Consider the following 19055-nt stretch of genomic DNA (forward strand, 5'->3'; position numbering starts at 1 on the left):
ATATCACCCTTGGTCAACACACCTGAATCAAATGATTAGTTCATTAACAAACCTCTGGAGAACTTCAAGACATGTCAAGGAGGTAATTCAGCCATTTAAATCAGCTGTGTTGGATCAAGGACACAACTAAAATCTGCAAATCTGCAGGACACCGGAGTTCCCCAACCCTGGTCTGTGGTGAGTCACACTGAATACTAGACAATGTGCATGAATGGCCAAGACCTAGCCTGGGAATAATATGAATGTGAAAAGTCACTGTTCCAAGCCTGGTTGGCATTGAGACAACTGTTAATCCAACAAGGGGCGGGTTTGATGAAAATGACATTTTTCCATCCATTAGCAATACATCCCATTTTTTTGCTCTGATTGGTTGTAATCGTCCAATTGTTTCCAGAGGTGCTTTGGTCTGTGCCAAGTGATAATGTGTCTTAGAAATCACATGTTATAAACTAATTACATTTGTATAGCAATGCAAGGCTAGCAAATACCATCATGACAGCTGAGTCAAGCAGCATCGTGGTACTGTAGCTAAAAAGTACTTGAAGCTGGAGTACCAGTGATGACAGCTGCATGCCTTTAGATGTAGCTTACATATAACTGTATTTAAAAGCTCTCCCCTCCAAATATTTGAAAACACACATTGTCAGATAAATTAATTTATTTTCTGGGAAATTATGTTTTATATTTTTATCATTGGTTACATACTTACCCTGGGTAGCTCAATGATGAATGTAAAATCAGCAAAATCTGGGACTGTGCCCTGCAAGTGTCACACAGGCTGTATGCACATATTGAATAATATCTAAGTAAATAAATGACTGTTAGGCTTGAACAGTCTTTTGTATTAGGTGTAAATTTATAGAAGCATTGGTATAAATCAAGAAAATACGATGGTGCTGAATTTCTTCTGCATGTACTGGACACACCCTAGTAACATCTTCAGCACCAACCCTTGCATCATTCTTTATAAAACACTTAGATATTTTGGGGGGGTGGGTTCCCATTTTATTTTGGCAGACACAGTAATAATGTCTATCATTTCTGCTAGGATATCCACATGTTCATAGTCTGTTTAATGGGTTTTAGAAGCAGCACTGTGGGCTGCATTAAAGCAAATTTTAAGTTAAACAATGATGAAAGGCAGGGTCCATGTTCTCCAAATGGGCTGACATAAGTATCAAGGGATATTACAGTATATTCTTTTAAACATAAGCACTAGCAACATGTATTTTAATCAGATTTAAAATAATCAGATCAGGATGTGCATGAAACCACTATGCAATGCAACTGGGTGATGAGAACATTCCCGTGTGAAACCCATCATAACATATGATGTGTTTTTAAGAATGCACTACTTCCCATCAAGTCCCAATACACTGCTTTACTTTAAACCCTGGATAACAGCTATTAAGCCATTCAGATAACTTGAACCTGTGCAAAAAAAAACAGGGAGCAACTTTAAACTCATGTGGCTGATGTTAAACATTAAGGGTAACTTGGAGTCAAGAAACTGAGGGACACCACATTTTTTGGTCTCTAAGATTTTTTTCAGCTATGATATGATCACCAGCTTCCATCTGGTGTTTAGCAAGTCCTGTACAGTATGCCTTGAAAGCTCTTTGCGGAAAACTGAACGAAACTCTTAGAAGAACCCAAAAAACATTTCAATGCTGAAGAACCATCAGGTAGAGATCTTTTCATGTTCTCTAGTCATCATGGGAAAAGGATTTTGGGTCCCTTCTTTGCAGTCATCTAATCTATCTTTCTCACTTTTTAAAGAAATTGTCTGACTCAACGTCTATGCTACATGGATACAACACTGACATTTGTTCGCTTATGGTCTTTTATTTTTTTGGTATTCTAACATGACTAGTTTTGACCAGGGAGATGCCATCAGAGTTTCAACCATGTTTAATGGAAAGAAAATATATACACTATGTGATACTGCACCAAAATGATGCCAGACAGTATTCGGGTTATATACACTATCAATATCTAGCCTTAACTGACTGAAGATGGTAGAGTTCTTTCATCCCATTTGCTCCCCGTGGTCTCAGCAGTCTGACAGGGTGACAGTGTAACCATGACCTGATTACCTGTCCCCTGAAGCCTGTAATCACTAAAGCCAGCAGACAGGCCCTGCTGGTCCGCTGACAGGGAGGATAATTGAAGCTGATGGTACATGCTGCTCGCCCTGCTAATGAAATATGAAAACAAAGAGCAGGAATGAGGCAGCAGGGACAAGCATGAATGCCTGAACTACAGAGCCAATAACTTCTGTCTATTAACAATCAATGTGTAAAAAATGTGGATTGGTCTTTCTTATGAGCCAACACATTTAAAAAGTTTTTAGGTGTTTCCCACAGACATTATATTATGTCGCTGTTTTTCCCTTCTCATGTTTATCAAAGGAAAAGTGCTGTATTACGAGTTTAGCAATTAAATGCTGACACACTCCACAGTGCTCCTTATAGTGCCACAGTTAGACTATCAAAGAAATGATTAACCCAGCATCAGTGACACCACCCTTAACAAAATCATTCTTTTATCAAGTAGTATTGAACTAAAAACACACCACACTTCAAGTTTAGGTTAGCAAATTAAATAATCTTCATATATCCTTTAAATACAACTTTACAACAAAGTGAGGGAAACAATGTTTTTAAACTTTATGAGTTAGTCAGTACTTATCCCTTATCTCAGCGATAAGCACTGATTTGATGAGCTAACTGTTTTATTAAGTAACAGACACCAATAAAATAACCACAGCCTGTTTAATAGAAATCACACAACTGGAGACTGAACTCTGTCATTCTCTGTCTTCTTGGAGAGACTGATTTAAGTGACATGCTGCTTTCTAAATAGCAGACTGTTTTCTAAAAACCGAAGAAGATTGACTTTACTTTTGTGCAAATGTGTGATGCCTACAGTAAAAATAATTTTTAAAAAAGAGGTTTATTTAAAATATATGAAAATACATATAAAAATGAAAAGTAAGTAAAGTATGTATTAATTCGATTAACTTATATAGTGCCAAATCACAACAACAGTTGTCCCAAGGCACTTTATATTGTAAGGGAAAGACCCTACAATAAGACAAAGAAAACAAAGAAAACACCAACAATCATATGACCCCCTTTGAGCTTTGAGTGCTTTTAAATGCTTTAGTGACAGTGGGAAGGAAAAACTTCCTTTTTAACAGGAAGAAACCTCATGCAGAACCAGGCTCAGGGGGGGGGGGTCGGCTATCTACTGCAACTGGTTGGGGTGAGAGGAAGAGGACAGGAAATTACTGCCTTGCTAATAAATTCCTCCTAGTGGATAATGTCGGTACTGCAAACAAACGAACAAAAACAGTTCTGTATTATGTCATAACTGTTTATTTCATGACTTTTACTGGTTTCATTATATTGTTTGTTTCCAATTAGAGAGAGAGAGAGAGAGAGAGAGAGAGAGAGAGAGAGAGAGCTTTTTAAATATTTTAACCCCGCTAAGATCAGACTAACATCTAAAATCTGACAGGCTACAGTCTCACATGACAACACAAATGCATTAGTTTATTTTATTTTTCAAAATTATGATCCGTTTCACTGAATTCTTAGCCATTATTTCACATTGTTGCTTTATTTCCTACATGACATATCTCTAGTTGAAATGATTGCCACACTTCTTCTTTTTTTCAGCTCTGATGAGTTACTCTTGGAATGAATGAAGTAAGACGGAGGTGTTCTAGCACTAGGGTTGTAATAACAGATATATTATTAATAAACCTACTAAGCAACGTAATTTTTCGGTTTTGACTGAAAGCGACAACTTCTCAAATCTGGCAATATGAGAAGGGTCAACATGAGCATGTGCAGTAAAATAAGGATTAAAGCAGCATTTCCCCTTTAGGTAAAATACTTAAGCGTAATGTGTCAGGTTCAGAGAGTCGAAAACCTTTTTGAAAAACTTAATGTTAAATTTTCTATTTTATTCACATACATCTATGATTTTTGATTGTTGTTCCCCAGCTATGTGTACTGGTCGTCACAGGATCTCCAGCAGGGTGTACTTTGAAATCTTCCAGCAGATATTTTGTGATGAGTTGTAATAACTCTTCAATCATGCCACTGCTTCAACTAGTTTTTAAACAAATTATGGTTTGGACTTCTTCTTCTTTCTTCTTCTTCTTTTTTTTTGCTTTAGACTACTGGATAGTTTGGCTTAAAACTATTTAAACTTGTATAATTCACTCCTATTCGATCAGTGATCATGTACACTGATGGGGACTTCCAACATGACTGCTTTGCTGAACCATTGTAAAGGCTAATTTATGGTTATAGTTTTGGGTGTTGTGTACCTGTAGGAAATAACACACGTTGTTCAGGACACCTCAGGTTTTGCGATATTCGAAGCGAGATACGCAGAAAAGGCAACGCTTTGTCAAAGATAGTCCAATCCAATCAAAGTTTTATGCAGCTCTCACTCAGACCACTTATCACAACATGTACAGTAGCCTCCGCGTACAGTATTCACAGTAAGCGACACTCAGGCATGAGATCACAACAAGCACGAACCGTTACCAAATATAGCCTAGACAGAGATGAAGCAGTGCAGAAGCAACATTTAAGGCAGTTTTGGAAGAAATTCAAACACTGAAAGAAGATCGCAGCACTTCAAGAAGGGTCGTGGTTCCCCTCCCTTTCAGTCTCCAAAGCACAGAACACAGTCAGCACACTTTCACATACAAAGACACATGTTTGCTCCACTTACCCCCGCTGGCCTCCCGGTGCTTCTGTAAATACGGGCTTTTTATCAAAGTGTCTCCGGCTGAAAGACACGGACAGATCCTGTCCGCTATATTTAGGAAACTGACAAACTCGGAGCTGCAAGAGGTTTGGCTCCTCCCACTGGAGTGTGTGTATAGCAGCGTCTGTACGTGTGTGCTTGGATCTTCCAACACACTCACACTGACAGGCATACACGATTTGTACTGCAGTGTGTACGTGTCTGAAACAGGGCTGTAAATATGAGTTCACATTTATACTTTAAACGTGTCAGTGTAAGTAGCTCGCTAACGAATAAAACAACGCTTCAGAAAACAATCTAGATATTCTTTGGTGGATAAGGGGCCACACAACCCATGCAAAATATACAAATACTAAAGAAGTATGAAACATCTGCAAAAACATGCAAAACATTCTGTCATCACTTTTTGTCTTCTTCTGTAATTTTGTATGTGTTTTCATTTCAGTGACTCTTCACTGTGGGAGAGCTGGGTGTTCATGTTGGTGCCCAGGCCCCAATATTTCATCTGTACATGGGTGTATTCAATCTAGTACTTTATTAGTTTAAATCACAGATGCAATCTTTCAAAAACAGGAGATCAAGACTTTTTAGGCGGAAAACACAGCATGTGAGTCGGCACTCACCCAAACACAGACCCAGTATAATAATTGATCCATTGATATTTTAATTTAGCCTGTGCCTCAAGGAGGGGTGAGAAAGCTTGTGACTGTGAGGTCACTGGTTTAAATTTCTAAGGCAGCTGAGAAGATCTGCTCGAAGCAGAACATTCAGTGTTACATTCCTCCTTCAACAACACTGCTGGTGAAGCTTTGAGCACCCAGCTGAAATCTTTAGATGCTGCCTGAAGACCACTGGAGATTTCTCTGCATGGAAATTTTTAATTGTTAAGAAACATAAACCAAATCATTCAAACTCCAAGACAGACCTGACTTGCATAAGGGTAAATAAACTGTGAGCATGTCATGCTTCTCTCTTCTATTGTTATATGTTACAAGTTCAGTTTAGTTACATTAAAGCAGCACACAGAAGTCACGCCTGAGGACACACAGCAGGCCTTGTGCTGACTGAGCTGCCACCAGTATATTTTTTCCTTCAGTGCCTTCTGTGCAATTCAACCTTCAGTTTATTCTGCACAAATGTAAAGATAAAAAATTCTTTACATTTGTAGAATACTTTTCTGAAGTACAATACTTGTCCGTATACCTCAAATACTATTTCATTGCTAATCTGATGTTTCAGTTTCTCTCATGCAAGTCGTGATTCTTTACTAGTAAAAGACTGAAGCAAGCTTTACATATGATCAGATAAGACAAGATCCTGGATGCTGCAAACAAAACAAAAGACGATAACAAAAAGAGTTTTGCTGTATAATTTTTATTTATAAACAATTATAATTGACTTCAGATGAATCTAAATACCTGTAGTATTAGAAATAATGACTGTAGAAAACTTTAGAAGAATTCTATACAATCACTGATTAGAAAAAGAAAACCTCTCCTAGTTTCAATAAAATGGCATATTTTCCCATGTAGCTTGGGAAAACCAAATTATTTTTTAAACCAATATTAATGCAACAACTTGCAATGAATTATTAAGCCCAGTCTAATCTGTTCAGCAGGTGTGGATATTTACAATTAAGTGATGTAAAAAGACTCGTACTGTTTAACTGAACCATACATTATTATATATTTAGAGGCTTGTAGTTTCTCTTCAGAGAGATGAGTTATTTTTAAAGTTCAGTGGGTAAAAGGTAACCTCACAGAGCATTTCTTTGAGAACATGTGTCTGTGCCAAGGGAGGATCAGTCATATTAAAAATGAAACCCAGTCCTTCAAGGATACGAGTATAGAAGCCTGTAGTGCCCTCGTGTGTCCTTACCCCACGTGACAGCTGAAGTGCACTTGACTCGAGCTTCTTCCACTGAAGTTTTACTTCTTTATAACCATCTGACCTCTGCTTAATTGAAAGACAAGTTTTGATGACTTTTTATTAATTATAATTTCATTTTTCATACATTTTCCAACAACATACAACTCAAAGTTCCAAATAACCCTCTATTAAAATGAATGATTTTTAAGCTCTTCAATTTTAAGAAAAGGCATCTATTAATATGTGTGGCAGTAAACATTTTGCCCTAGTTTACAGCAGTTTCACCTGCTACACATCCTCTTAATGTGGGTCAGTTTGTGGCACTTTTTAACCAGTTAACAGCTGAAATTTATTTAAAATAAGAAAAAAAAATTTTATGCACCCATCAAAAGGTTCTTTTAAGGTTCTTGTGAGCTTGTCTGCTACTACATCAACTAATTACGTTTTTAAATTAAACCTAAAAACCTACGTAACTATTAGGTTAGCCCTCACCATGTTTTTTTTTTTTTAAGTGAGTTGTCCCTACTTACACAATAGATTTAAAACTTACATTAAAAAAAACTCGTGTTCACTTCTATTTAAAGCCATGAAACATTTAACATGCAATTAAGTAAAAAGTAAAATGCACTATTTATAAAAACTTCGAGGTTGAAAAACAAAAACACATCCTGCTTATCTAAATAGAGAAATAATAAAATACTGATAAGTGAATGTTCATCATTTCTCGCCATTGTGTACCCTCCTCTGCCTTCTTGTCATTTAAAATAGGGCAGCATCATCAGTAGTTATTGGTAATAAACAGAGTAATATTATTTCAGAGACATCAGACAACTGTGTACAGTGCATGTGAATACTAATGGGAAATGCTGTGATGTTTTATACTGTGAAAGTACATTTTAACCTAAACCTGAACCTAATGGTTAGCTTGATGATCAAGCTTAAAAAAGCTTTGCTGCTTAAACCTAATAAAACAGAGAACTAAACAAGCAAAAACTAAATAGCAGCCAAGTGTGAGGGACAGGTCGACATACTCCAATATGTTTGTGACTGATCAAAATTATAAAAAGGTTACACTGCCTTTTCATTAACATTAAAATATGTTGTGTAAATGTATTACATTACAGGGATTACTGTGCTTATTTGATATCACAGCTTTACACCAGTTCATCTCTTCATTGTTTTAGAAGCAGCCAGGAGAGAAGAGAACAGAGACTCTGGCCTTTGGTTCAGGACATCTGGGTGGTCCAATTCTGCCACCTGTCAAAGAGAACACTTGGTAAGTTGAGGCTGAAGATCATATACGGATTAGTTTTGTCTAACCGTCTTTGTTACCTGTCCATTGTTCATGACTAGAATACGATCTGCATTCATCACTGTGTTGATGCGATGTGCTAGGTGAGCACAGTGCTGTCTTGAAAGGCCTCTTTGACTGTCTTTTGGATCAGAGCATCTGTTTCTGGATCTGTGGAGGCTGTGGCTTCATCCAAAAGAATGATCTATCAGACAATATGAGCCTCTGTTACTGCAGGAAAGTACTGATTTAAGGAGGAGCACATGGAAAGAAACAACTTCTCTCCAGATCTCCTCATCAGTGTACTTATTGAACGGATCCAATTTTTGGGGTATACAGTTGTATCTCTAGAGAGTTGATAAAGATAGATATATGGTCAGATTATAGATATTTTAGAGATTATAAAAACAATCAATGAACACTATACTCGGACAGCACAACTTTTTAAGCTCTTCAGTTTCACCCGATATCTCTCTTCCAATATGAACATAAACCTGCACAAAATGCAGTTATTTTCTAAGTTCTAAGACATCAATAAAAGTTAAAGTAGCTAACAGAGTCATATCATGACAGCTAGATTGAAGGCACAGACACTGTCACACATGGACTTTGAGAAATGTGCCACAATGGTGCACCTGTCCCATAACATCTCTGTTATTCCAAACATTTCTTACATGTGTCTTCATAGTTCACCATGAATTAAATAGTGCATTACAAATCATATAATAATAATAATAATAATAATAATAATAATAATTTCATGCTCATGTTTTTTATACCGTTGTTCATCATTCCAACATCTTCACCAGGTCTGAGCTCAGATTCATTCAAGTTGGCAGGATCCAGGGACATCACTTCATCTTCCATCTGCTTCTGAAAAGAGAACAATAACAGTTTCACAGTTAGGTCTGCATACTTAACATAATAAAGCTTACAGAACTCAGTGAATTCAAAGCAACAAAGAACTGATACTAAGGCTTTTGAGCTAACTGAACAGTAAGAGTAACAGAGCTACAAACATTTGTACTGCAGTTTGTGTGAAATCCTTACTTTAGACTCTTCCATCTGGTAGTTGCTGATGAGTTGAGCATAGCGCCCATTTGCATTCATCAGGGCTTGATGGTTTCCAGCCTCCTGAACCTCACCATCCTCCAGAACCAAGATGCCATCACAGAACTCCAAATACTAAAAGACACAAGTTAAGACAACTGTGAGAAATGCCCCCCCCCAAACACTCTTGTTGCATCTGAAGTGGAGTGACTTACCAAAATGGTTCACAATTTGTGATTAAAACAATACCATTAAGTTTAAGTTTCAACAATCACAGCACAGTGATTTATTTAGATTATATACCAGGTGTGACCAAGAAGTTCCAAGACTGCCTATAAAAGCAAAGCTAAAACCTAAACAGGTTTATATTTCTATATTTCTTGAAGGTGGCCTTTTCAGGGAAGACTGCACTGCTTCAAGTATGACTGCTTTTAGATTAGTCCCTAGAAGCCCTGCTCTGGCCACCTGAAATTCCCTTTCAGCAGACTCTTTCAATTCCTGATGAAAGCCAATGCACACTATACTTTGCTCATAGGGAACAACCTTCAGTGGACTCTGAAGACTGCTGATGAACAAAGTGTGAGAACAGTTGATCCAGGGAGGGGGACAAAGCAGTCAAAATGTGCAGAATAAATTAAAGTTGAAGGTGAGCGAGAGTGCACTTTTTATATATTACTCCATATGATTTCTGGGAGGTCAAAGTCAACATTGTTTAACCAATATAGTTACTCAAGTCCCCAAAGGTGTAGTGTATTTTTATGAAGCTTTGAAGACAGTCCATAAAAAATTCTGGGTAATATAAAGTTTTTACCAATTTTAACAGTAGGTGTGAGCAACCTTGACCCAATTATCACCAAAATTAAATATGCTTAAGCTCTTATTAAGATCTAACATCACACAAAATTTGAAAACGATAAATTTAAAACTGCTAGACTGCTAAGTAACTGACAAACAGAACCCATACACACGCCCTCCCTCTGGGAGGAGGAAAAGCAAGCCTTTACAGTATATCTACCCTTAATCATTTTAGTGACACTCCAGCTTCAATTATCCACTTCACAGACATAAACATAAGAGCAATGCAGTAACTCATGAAGATGAAGATGGCAAAAGTGGTAAAGGCCTGGAAATAAAGAAAAATACAGGAAAATTTCAATTTGTGGTAAACCACATTTAAAATTTGTCATTACTGCTGTACTTCTGTGGTACTCACACTAGCTGCACAGTGGCAAGCCTATCACGGGGTGTATAAAGAGGGTCAGAACGGTGGCAAAGGTGGCAGAGATTAGGGTAGTGGTACAATTAGTAGCCTGGATGTAACCCACCAACTTTAGTTGTTCCTTTTTCTTTTTTCTAAATCCTGTGAGAGAAAAAGTTTGCCAGTTCTCTTTACCTTCAATAATATTTTTTGCTCTGACCAATTCTGCTAGAGTTGAACATTCATGTTAAAAATTACAGACAAATAAAGGCATAGTTCCTTATAATGTTTAAAGATGGGGAAAACAATCACACTGAATGCTCTTATGCATGCTTATATACACATAACATAATTCTGTTGGCCAACATACAGCTACTTAACTTACCCTTAATACCAAAGCAGTTGAAAGTGATGAATAACCCCCTCTGCTACTTAACTGACTAGATAAATATCCCAGAGCTTTATCCTAGTTGGCGTTATACTCTAATTATAAAATTCTCCTTCATTTTTTGGAGCAGTGTATTATATATTGTAAGACAGATAACTCACAGGCCCGAGAAATAATGACAATGCCACAAAGACGGAAACAGCAGTCGACCGAATCAGCCTGGTTCTCAGAAAGCGCAGGGCCACACGAACTAGCGAGGCCTTCTCCGGGCCTCTCTTTGCCACTTCTTCCTTCCAGAGTCTCTGAAACCTGTCAGACACTCACACTCAGTGGTCTCATTTAAACAACAAATCAAGTCTTTTTCCATGATTAAAACATCCTACATTTGATGTGGACAGTATAGTCTAATTTTTGATGAATCTTTGGCTCAAATACAAATTTCATAAACTAGGTCTATTATGCATTAGTAATACAGTATATGATAAATGAGTGTAAAGAAATGGGAATCAGAGACCTTTGCGTACCAACGTCAGCAACATCTGAAGGAGATAGTGTGAGGGTCGATATAGTAACTACAGCACAAGTCTTTTAGTGAAAGTAGGCTTTTTTGAATATGTTTAACTCAACTTGCAAGTCTACGCCAGTCATAAGAATCAAGTTTGACATACTGGGTGCATCTTTTTATTGTGTGGCTTCACTTATCCCAATAAGAACACGAGACGCTGGTTATTATAGGTGTTACATCCCCCAGGAGGATGTCTCTTCTCCCTACTAACCCTTTGTTTTGTCTAGGCTCCACCTCCTCTGTCCTGATTGGATGCTGCGCAGAGTCTGGCTAATTGGTAATCAGCAAAGCACTACTTAATGCCTGTGGAGCTGTGCTTCTGTGCCCTCTGGCCATTTTGGTTGCCATACCCGTGCAGGCTTGCATGCCTTTGTAACTTGTATGAACATTGTTGTTTTTCATGTTCAGACTGCTGGTAGGGGAGAGCTGCCTTTTGTTTTGACACTCTGTTTTCTCCTGTTTATGTGTTGTTAGGTAGGTTATGGTTATAGGTTGTATATTTTGTTTCTTTGGAGTTAGGTAAGTTTCTTTTATTTCTACATCAGGGATGTTTTGTTTGTTATGTTGGCCATGGCTCTCCCTGACGTTATACCTCAGTCTGAACCCAAATCTCATCACCAGCATTAAATAGACCTTCTACACTTACCATCTTGGCTCCTCCTTCTCTATCCACCTTTATGTTCGTCCCTTCAACCCCCTAGACTAGCCAGGGGACGTAACAACAGGTTTTTTCCAATCGAGGATGACTGTCAAACGGGGACAGATCCAGAGCTGCATATTTACTGGGAATAACAAGTAAATATGACTTTGGGGTAAATGCCTAATCAGTGACACTGTTATTTCACTTAGGCACGGGAGGAAGTCTCTTGTGCTCTTTTATGATTTTTTTTAATGGTCTAGAGCAGGGGTGCCCAATCCCGGTCCTCGAGAGCTACCGTCCTGCAGCTTTTAGATGCATCCCTACTCCAACACAGCTGATTCAAATGGTTTGATTACCTCTTCAGCATGCCATCGTGTTTGGCAAAGGCCTGATAACAAGCCATTCATTTGATTCAGCTGTGTTGGAGTAGGGATGCATCTAAAAGCTGCAGGACGGTAGCTCTCGAGGACCGGGATTGGGCACCCCTGCTCTAGAGCAAATTAAACTACTTTAAAAATAGTATTTTACTTAGACCTAAATAAAGGAAAAAGTTCTCTCTTCTGATTCGGAATTTTCTCTACTAATCACGCAAATCGTCAGTTTTAGACAGTTTGTTAAAAAGAGATACCTTCTTACCATCTCCACACAGCGGTCCTCGGATTATCTGCTAACGCCATCTTTCCTGAGAAATGATTGGTCAGTAGGTGGCGTTTTCAAAGTTTGGGGTATTTATCAGGAACTTGACCTGCTCCCTGAAAAAACAAAAACTCTAGAGAAAATACACCTATAGAGCCCAGGAGGTGATTAGGAAGAATGAGAAAAGGAAAACTGCTTGACACTAGATGGATGTAGGTAGGTATCACGGGAAGAACATGTTCAAGCTGTCAGGTTAATATTTTCCTTACTTACCACAGGTAGCCAAATTTCACTGCGCAAATATTTCGACATCTGGTTTGCCTGAGACCTTATCAGAGAGGTTGGTCTGTCCTGTGACCCTTATGCCTCAGGACTGGACATCACAGGTGGGTTCAGATGAGGATTTCCTCAAACCAGCCTCCAGTTTTAGAAGCACAGTCAGTGCAGGGGGTGCATGTTTGGAGTTGTGTGTGTCCTAAATATTACGGTAAGAGAACTTCATGAAGCCCCATGAAGCACTGAAGCTTTTCATCCAATTGGTTCACCCCAACGCGAAGCTTCATGAAGCTTCATTTGCTCTAGCAGGACGTAAAAATAATAGCTGGCATGAATTTGAAGAGTGTGGCATTTTGCACACAGCCTGTAAATGTCAACAACAAAAGGAGTGTGTAAAACATCTATATTGTAGTGATGGCAGTATACTGTGTATATTTATAGTGGCAGTATGGGAAATGATTATTTGGAAATGCTTGAAATGGAAATGATCATTTACTGTGAGGTGAGGTGTGGTTGGGGTGTGGACAGTGGTTGTGCTTTTGTAACGTTGAGGTATGGACAGCTACACACTGCCTGTTCACATTTTATTCTGTAAAAACTACATTTTCACTGCTTTTATGACCTTTTTAGTGGGGAGAACATAGCTAGGATTTAATGATTTAACTAATCTTTTGAATCCTTTGTCCTCCACAATGCTAAATGGCTGGGAGTCCTCAATCACCATGCTGACCAGGTCTTCATCTATTTGAGATTGTTCTCCTGAGGAAAGACAATAAAGATAAAGCACAAATATAAATATCACATACGTAACTTATAACAGTTGTATAATATTGTTATATCATTTAGTAACATTACTGCATCCTATATTATCATTGCATTTGATGGCTCACCTGGTCTTGCTCCACAATCGGTGTCCCCCTTATTCTCATGCAAAGCTCTGTAGTGCCTAAGCATGGATAAGGTGTTGTTGTTGTTATATCCCAGCTCCCTGGCACATAGAAAACACTTCACCTTGTACAAAAGTCAAGACAGCTCAACATAAATTGTATTGCACCATCAGTATCATGAAAATACATCTTCTGTAGAAATTTACATACCTTGTTGGGAGGAATAAGATCAAAATGTTCCCACACAGGGGAGGACATCCTCCTCTTCTTAGCTGGCTCCATTCTCTCCTGACTTTCCTCACTCTCATAAACCTCCAAACGGTCTCAAAACTCTCACTAACCGCAACTCTCCATCAAACACCCACATTTTTGAATGAAGTCTGAGGGGTTTATATCGCTGTCATATCTCGCGGCAAAGTTCGAACCACTTCATGAACCAGTCACGTGGTACAGCCGGGCAGCGAGGCTTCGGACGTCATCATTTTCAGCTCCTCCCATAAATGAAGCAAACCTCGATACGCGCTTCGCGGAAACGCCCCCTCCATTACTCGACACACGCTCCGAAGCCTCGATACAGAACGTCCCATCACTATGTTCCTCACTTGGCTTGCTGTTTGTTTGCTAGCGATAGGCTACTTGACGACAGCATTAGCTAACCAGTGTTCTCTAGACCAGCGTTCCCCAACTTTTTGGGTGTTTCGTGGCCCGGGGGTTGGGTCAGGCAAAATTGCAGTAGCTTCCCTGATCATTTTACAAACATAAGTGAAGAGAATCTGGACTAAAAGGCCTAGACTTATGGTTGTGTGCTGAATCTATGAATCAAACTATCACCTGGAAACATAATTAACTGGTCCATAGCTGTGAAACTGGACATGAGTTCTTGATTCTATGGAGATTAACAGTAATCCAGAAATTTACAAATTTGTCCCAGGTACATCGCGTAAATGTTGTCCCTGGGACATTGTGTAAATGTTGTCCCTGGGACATCATGTAGAATTTGCCCTGGGACATCGTGTAGATGTTGTCCCTGGGACATCGTGTAAATGTTGTCCCTGGGACATCGTGTAAATGTTGTCCCTGGGACATCGTGTGATAGCTTGTAAATAATGGAATGAAAATTATTGATTGTTATTAACTTGTGAAAAAGAAGTGTAACAAATCCACATGTTATGTTCTTACACCCTTACAGAAACTGTGACTCCTTCACAATGTCAGGTAAATGTCAACTCATGTTGAATAATCAACCAATCAAGCCTTTTATTATCACATGCAATGTTACACGTACAACTGCAATGAAAATTTCACCCCCTTCTGACCATACATATATTGCTTAAACATCACATTGGGAAGACAGGTCGGAAACAGTTAGGAAGGTCAGAAAACAATTTAATTAATAGATGAGGAGGAGAAAAAAGAACTACAACCAGACAAAGCTCCTAGAAGACTGAAATGGATGATGGTTGCAGCATGCAAAAAGAAAATGATATCTGTTGACTACAGCATATGCTTTCTCACAGATTACCTTGTGGGAGTAGCTGGACCAAACTCTATTGGTATTTCAAGTTTGAAATCCCTGTTTGACCAGACTAACATTTCAGATGAGGTACCTCTTGACATAAAAATCCTTTTATGTTGTCATAAAACTAATGTTAAATTCTGCTTTAAATACACTTTATTGTACAATTTACTTAATGAATCGTATTCCTTAGTTCTGTTTTTATTTATATGTATTTATTTATTTGTTTTATAAGGTAATAGATGGCCTAATCTATTTGCAGTGTGAGGTATGTTGAAAAGCTTGTTTGATCATAATGACATAGCATGTTTACGTTTTTTGTAATGTATTTGAAAACATAGGTGTATTTATGTTATTTTTATAGAATTTCCCTCACATTTATCCAATACCAAGCCAAATCACTGGAAAAATTTTGGATGGGTCCACAAGAGCACAAAGTGCATACTTTTTGAAGGTATGACTTGGACTGTGGTAACTATGTTCTTATCACAAAGGGTTTATAAGTTGCCACTATAAACAAACAGCATTTTCCAAAATTGAAGCCTTGTCAGAAGAACCTGAAAAATACCTTTCTGAAACCTTTTCTGTGTAAAGACTTGTTCAAAAGCAATGCACACAGATTAAAACATTTCTGTCTTGGCCAACTGATAAAGAACACCAAAAATTGAGTGGTGCGTGTTGAGTCTGTGGTCTTGATTTGTTTTGTACACACTATAGAAATTAATTAATGTAAACCAAAAATGACACTTTCTATATGTTTGTGTATCTGCAGAATTAATTACAAGTCTCACCTGACAAGCTTTTGCAGTTTTGCAGTGTCATTCTTGACAGAAAAACATACTTGTCACATTATTTTTATTTCCAGAAAAACATCTTTCAGATGTATGAGAAATTGATTGGAGCCTGTCTGGAAAACGGCAGCCACTGGACCTTGTTTGTAAGTTGCACAGATTTTGCACTCTCTCTAGTGCATGATACTTTTCAGTGTCCCTCATTAGGAAAGCTCAAGGCCCAAGCCTACCATATCCATCTTTTTACAAAACAGTTTTGTGACATACCCAAGAGGACCATAGTCTATATGAATTCATTTAGCGAGTCGGAGGTCAGAAAAAGTGCGGTGTTGAAAAACTGGAGGTAATTAATTAACATATTTAACATAACATATTTAATTTAATTGAAATCATTACCGAACGTGGTTATTGATTTCTCTATATGCTTTTTATTTGTAATAACTGCGATCTCTCAGCTCATTTGCTTCAGCAAGAGGCTGCGCTGGAGAGTGGACCTTGTCACATGTGAGCCACCCACATCAACAGGATGGGAACTCATGTGGAGTGCATGTCATAATGGTACTGAAAACTATAGCTTTAACCTATATAAGTAATGTTTACATTTTTGCCTATTCAGTTTTTAAAGCCTTAGAGGCAGGATGGTAAAATCTCAATTTTTTTTGTAGATTGAACCATTTCAGCAGTAATGCTTTGCTTTGGTTGCTCTGTTTTTTTTTTTTTTTCTCGGGGGGGGGGGGTTAAAAACAAACAAACATTTCTTTGTTAATCTAATTCTTTTTGTTCTTTTTTTTTTTTTTTTTCTTCTTCGTCAATTATTAGTTTGCCCAATCTCTCATTGACGGTAAAACACAAGTGGAGGAGTACAACACTGAAATCACAAAGCTCAGGTCCCGACTTTGCCACTACTTATTTTCCTCAATAGGTAAAGATAAAATTAGCTGCCTTCTTTTTCTCTAACATTGGAAAATGTAACTTGTACTTAAACAAATTATATTTTGCAGATCGAACTAGGAAGTGCAGTCAGTGCTGGTGTGTGATTGCAGCCAAAGACCGGGTACACTATGACATGTCCTTAGCCATATAGATTGTTTATTTAATGGACTTTGTTCATTTGTTTTTTGTTTGTTTATTTCTTCTTCTTTTTTTTTTTTTTTTTAATTCACAGGTGCAGTGCCAGAAATGTGGTGCATACAAGCACATGCGTTGTTCAAAGTCTGTTTGTGGCATCTGTGTCTTCTGTGAGAGTAAGTCACAATATAACTAAACAATGTCCAAAAATGTTTAAAGTGAAATTTTTTTTCGTAATTTTGCCTTTGCACACCAGGACTGTGTAATTAAAGTGGACGTTTCAAGATCCAGTTTTTACACAAAACTATTTTAGACATAACTGTGTCGTATTGTGGGGATTTCTCTTCACAATTAAATTGATATAGTGCTGTTTATATCATTCTTCTTTATGTAACAGCACAGTGCAGCACAGCAGAGGGAAAGGAGTTGTGCAGCATAGTAGGTGACTATACAGGAGGAGCAATAGAAGTAGCCAGTGAAGAATGTCATCAGGGAAAGCATCAGGCAGCGAATGACAAAGGAAAAGTTCCTAAGGGAGAGAACATCTGCAGCAAATCGACAAGTAACAGTGAGATAGGAAGACTGACAGTCAGAGATGAAGGTACACAGACTGAAAGAGATGAAGGTACACAGACTGAAGACAACGAAAAAGAAGCAGAAGTATACGGCACAAGTCTGAGTACAGATAATGCTGCTGCTGATGATGTTGACAGGATCGATGCAGATACAGAATTCCAAACTGATTCAGAAGGAACTAGTACAGTTTACAGAGTGCATGGTCGCTTATCTGTACCAAGCTCAAAAAAGAAAACCTACACAATAACAGAAGACGAGATCAAGCGCAGAATCAACGCAGAGAACATGTCAGTTCATGTTTTCAGAGGTTTGATTGGGGTAGGTATACATTTCGTGATTTTGATGTCACCTGAAATAAATCCGGGTTACTCGTATCAATGAAGTGACAATGTGGCTGGAAATTGTGCATTTGCTGCAACATATACACAATTACACCATGTAAACAAAAGCATTTAACTTTGTGCGCGCGTGTGTGTGTCTCTCTCTGCTCTTTTGGTGTTTGCACTTTTTCTTTTTTAGGGCCGTAAAGCCAAACTGCCCGCAATGATTCTTGACAGGCCTAAGAAGGCCAAAACTAAAGTAACAGTGTTTAGTGTTCTGAGTGAAGAGGAGGCTGGGGAGCTAGCCCTCGGGTTTGCCGGAAGATTGGCCTGCGATGTCACAACAGACATGGTCTGTAAAGGCATCGACCATTCAAGTGCTGATATGACAAAGTAAGTTAGTAAAACAATATGAAAGTTGTATCTTTTTTGGTATTATTTGTCATTTCCCCGTATTTGGGTTATTGGTGTAACATTGTTAATCTTACTTTCTAATAACAGACAGACTCTTCTCAAAATCCAACACAACCTTAAACATGAGCTGACTGATTCCTCAACCTTCAGTTTGCTGACACACACCTTTGGCCCCGCTGCACTGGATTCTGTCATTTCATTCCTGTGTGAAAAACTTGATCTTGTCTCTTAAATAATGAAACCTTTTGTGACTTTTGTTTGTTCTGTAAATCAGAATCTTGAAAATTGTTCATTGTTGTTCTAAGTTTGTGTTAACTATTTGGCAAAAATGATTGGTTCCTAATCCAAACAGCATAATGACTGTTCTAACACATATCTTAAAAATGCTACAAAGAAAGAAAATTATCACATATGTTTCAATATGAATGTAATTGTGTCACACTCGGTTTGTAGTAGCTTTCCTGTTTTATTTTGAGTTTTGGTATGTTTACACTGTTATTTTTATTTCCCGTGTGTTCGTCTTCCCTTATTAGTTTTACTGTATTTAATTAGTCTGATTTAATAACTTATAATTATTTACTTTCCAGTGTGTATATATGCTCCTCGTTTGGATTATTGTTTGTTTGAGTTCTGCCTGTCTTTTCTATTAAAGATTTGGACTTTTGGACTATTAGTGGACCTCGTAGGTTTTTATTCTGTTCAATTGGTAATTGACTGGGTTTAATTTAGTGGCCTGGAAAACAGGCCGGAGGGGTCTGGTCATTTTAACCCCCTAAGAC

General features: G+C 38.0%; 2 protein-coding genes and 2 long non-coding RNA genes across 9 annotated transcripts in view; 2 read left to right on the plus strand and 2 right to left on the minus strand.

Annotated features, from left to right (window-relative positions):
* Positions 1 to 4878, minus strand: part of LOC113026412 (myocyte-specific enhancer factor 2A-like) — a 47251-nt gene extending 42373 nt beyond the window's left edge. Inside the window, exon 1 of the mRNA XM_026175181.1 lies at positions 4756 to 4878. The gene's annotated coding sequence lies outside the window, so the exon portion shown is untranslated. The remainder of the gene's footprint in view (positions 1 to 4755) is intronic.
* LOC113026463 (uncharacterized) lies at positions 120 to 8801 on the plus strand. Its single transcript, XR_003272920.1, has 3 exons — positions 120 to 177; positions 7845 to 7936; positions 8761 to 8801. It is a non-coding gene; the product is annotated as an uncharacterized LOC113026463 (long non-coding RNA).
* LOC113026460 (uncharacterized) lies at positions 7854 to 9046 on the minus strand. Its single transcript, XR_003272919.1, has 4 exons — positions 9002 to 9046; positions 8731 to 8824; positions 7993 to 8156; positions 7854 to 7917 (listed from the first exon to the last, which is right to left on the minus strand). It is a non-coding gene; the product is annotated as an uncharacterized LOC113026460 (long non-coding RNA).
* Positions 9047 to 14645: 5599 nt separating this feature from the next.
* LOC113026429 (uncharacterized) lies at positions 14646 to 18949 on the plus strand. 6 transcript variants are annotated; one of them, XM_026175238.1, is made up of 11 exons: positions 14649 to 14806; positions 15109 to 15194; positions 15343 to 15375; positions 15472 to 15561; positions 15973 to 16241; positions 16354 to 16456; positions 16718 to 16820; positions 16900 to 16952; positions 17064 to 17142; positions 18062 to 18255; positions 18364 to 18949. In XM_026175238.1, exons 1-10 carry the CDS (start codon positions 14761 to 14763, stop codon positions 18067 to 18069), a joined length of 870 nt encoding a protein of 289 aa, XP_026031023.1. In that variant the 5' UTR covers positions 14649 to 14760; the 3' UTR covers positions 18070 to 18255; positions 18364 to 18949. The 6 variants fall into 6 exon arrangements, with proteins under 6 accessions (XP_026031046.1, XP_026031031.1, XP_026031015.1 ...); XM_026175254.1 differs by having other exon boundaries at positions 14650 to 15194; positions 15973 to 16044; positions 16153 to 16241; XM_026175246.1 differs by lacking the exon at positions 15109 to 15194 and having other exon boundaries at positions 14647 to 14806.
* Positions 18950 to 19055: the final 106 nt, after the last annotated feature.

The sequence above is a fragment of the Astatotilapia calliptera genome, chromosome 1 (genome assembly GCF_900246225.1).
Source record: "Astatotilapia calliptera chromosome 1, fAstCal1.2, whole genome shotgun sequence".
In the NCBI taxonomy this organism is placed as follows: domain Eukaryota; kingdom Metazoa; phylum Chordata; class Actinopteri; order Cichliformes; family Cichlidae; genus Astatotilapia; species Astatotilapia calliptera.

Bases quoted from the DNA above. Each gene is read 5' to 3' on its own strand.
- LOC113026429 (XM_026175230.1), top strand. From the start codon at position 15,045: ATGATGGTTGCAGCATGCAAAAAGAAAATGATATCTGTTGACTACAGC. The intron at 15,376-15,471 runs GTATGTTGAAAA...TTATTTTTATAG, and splicing joins TAATCTATTTGCAGTGTGAG to AATTTCCCTCACATTTATCC. The intron at 16,242-16,353 runs GTAATTAATTAA...GCGATCTCTCAG, and splicing joins GCGGTGTTGAAAAACTGGAG to CTCATTTGCTTCAGCAAGAG.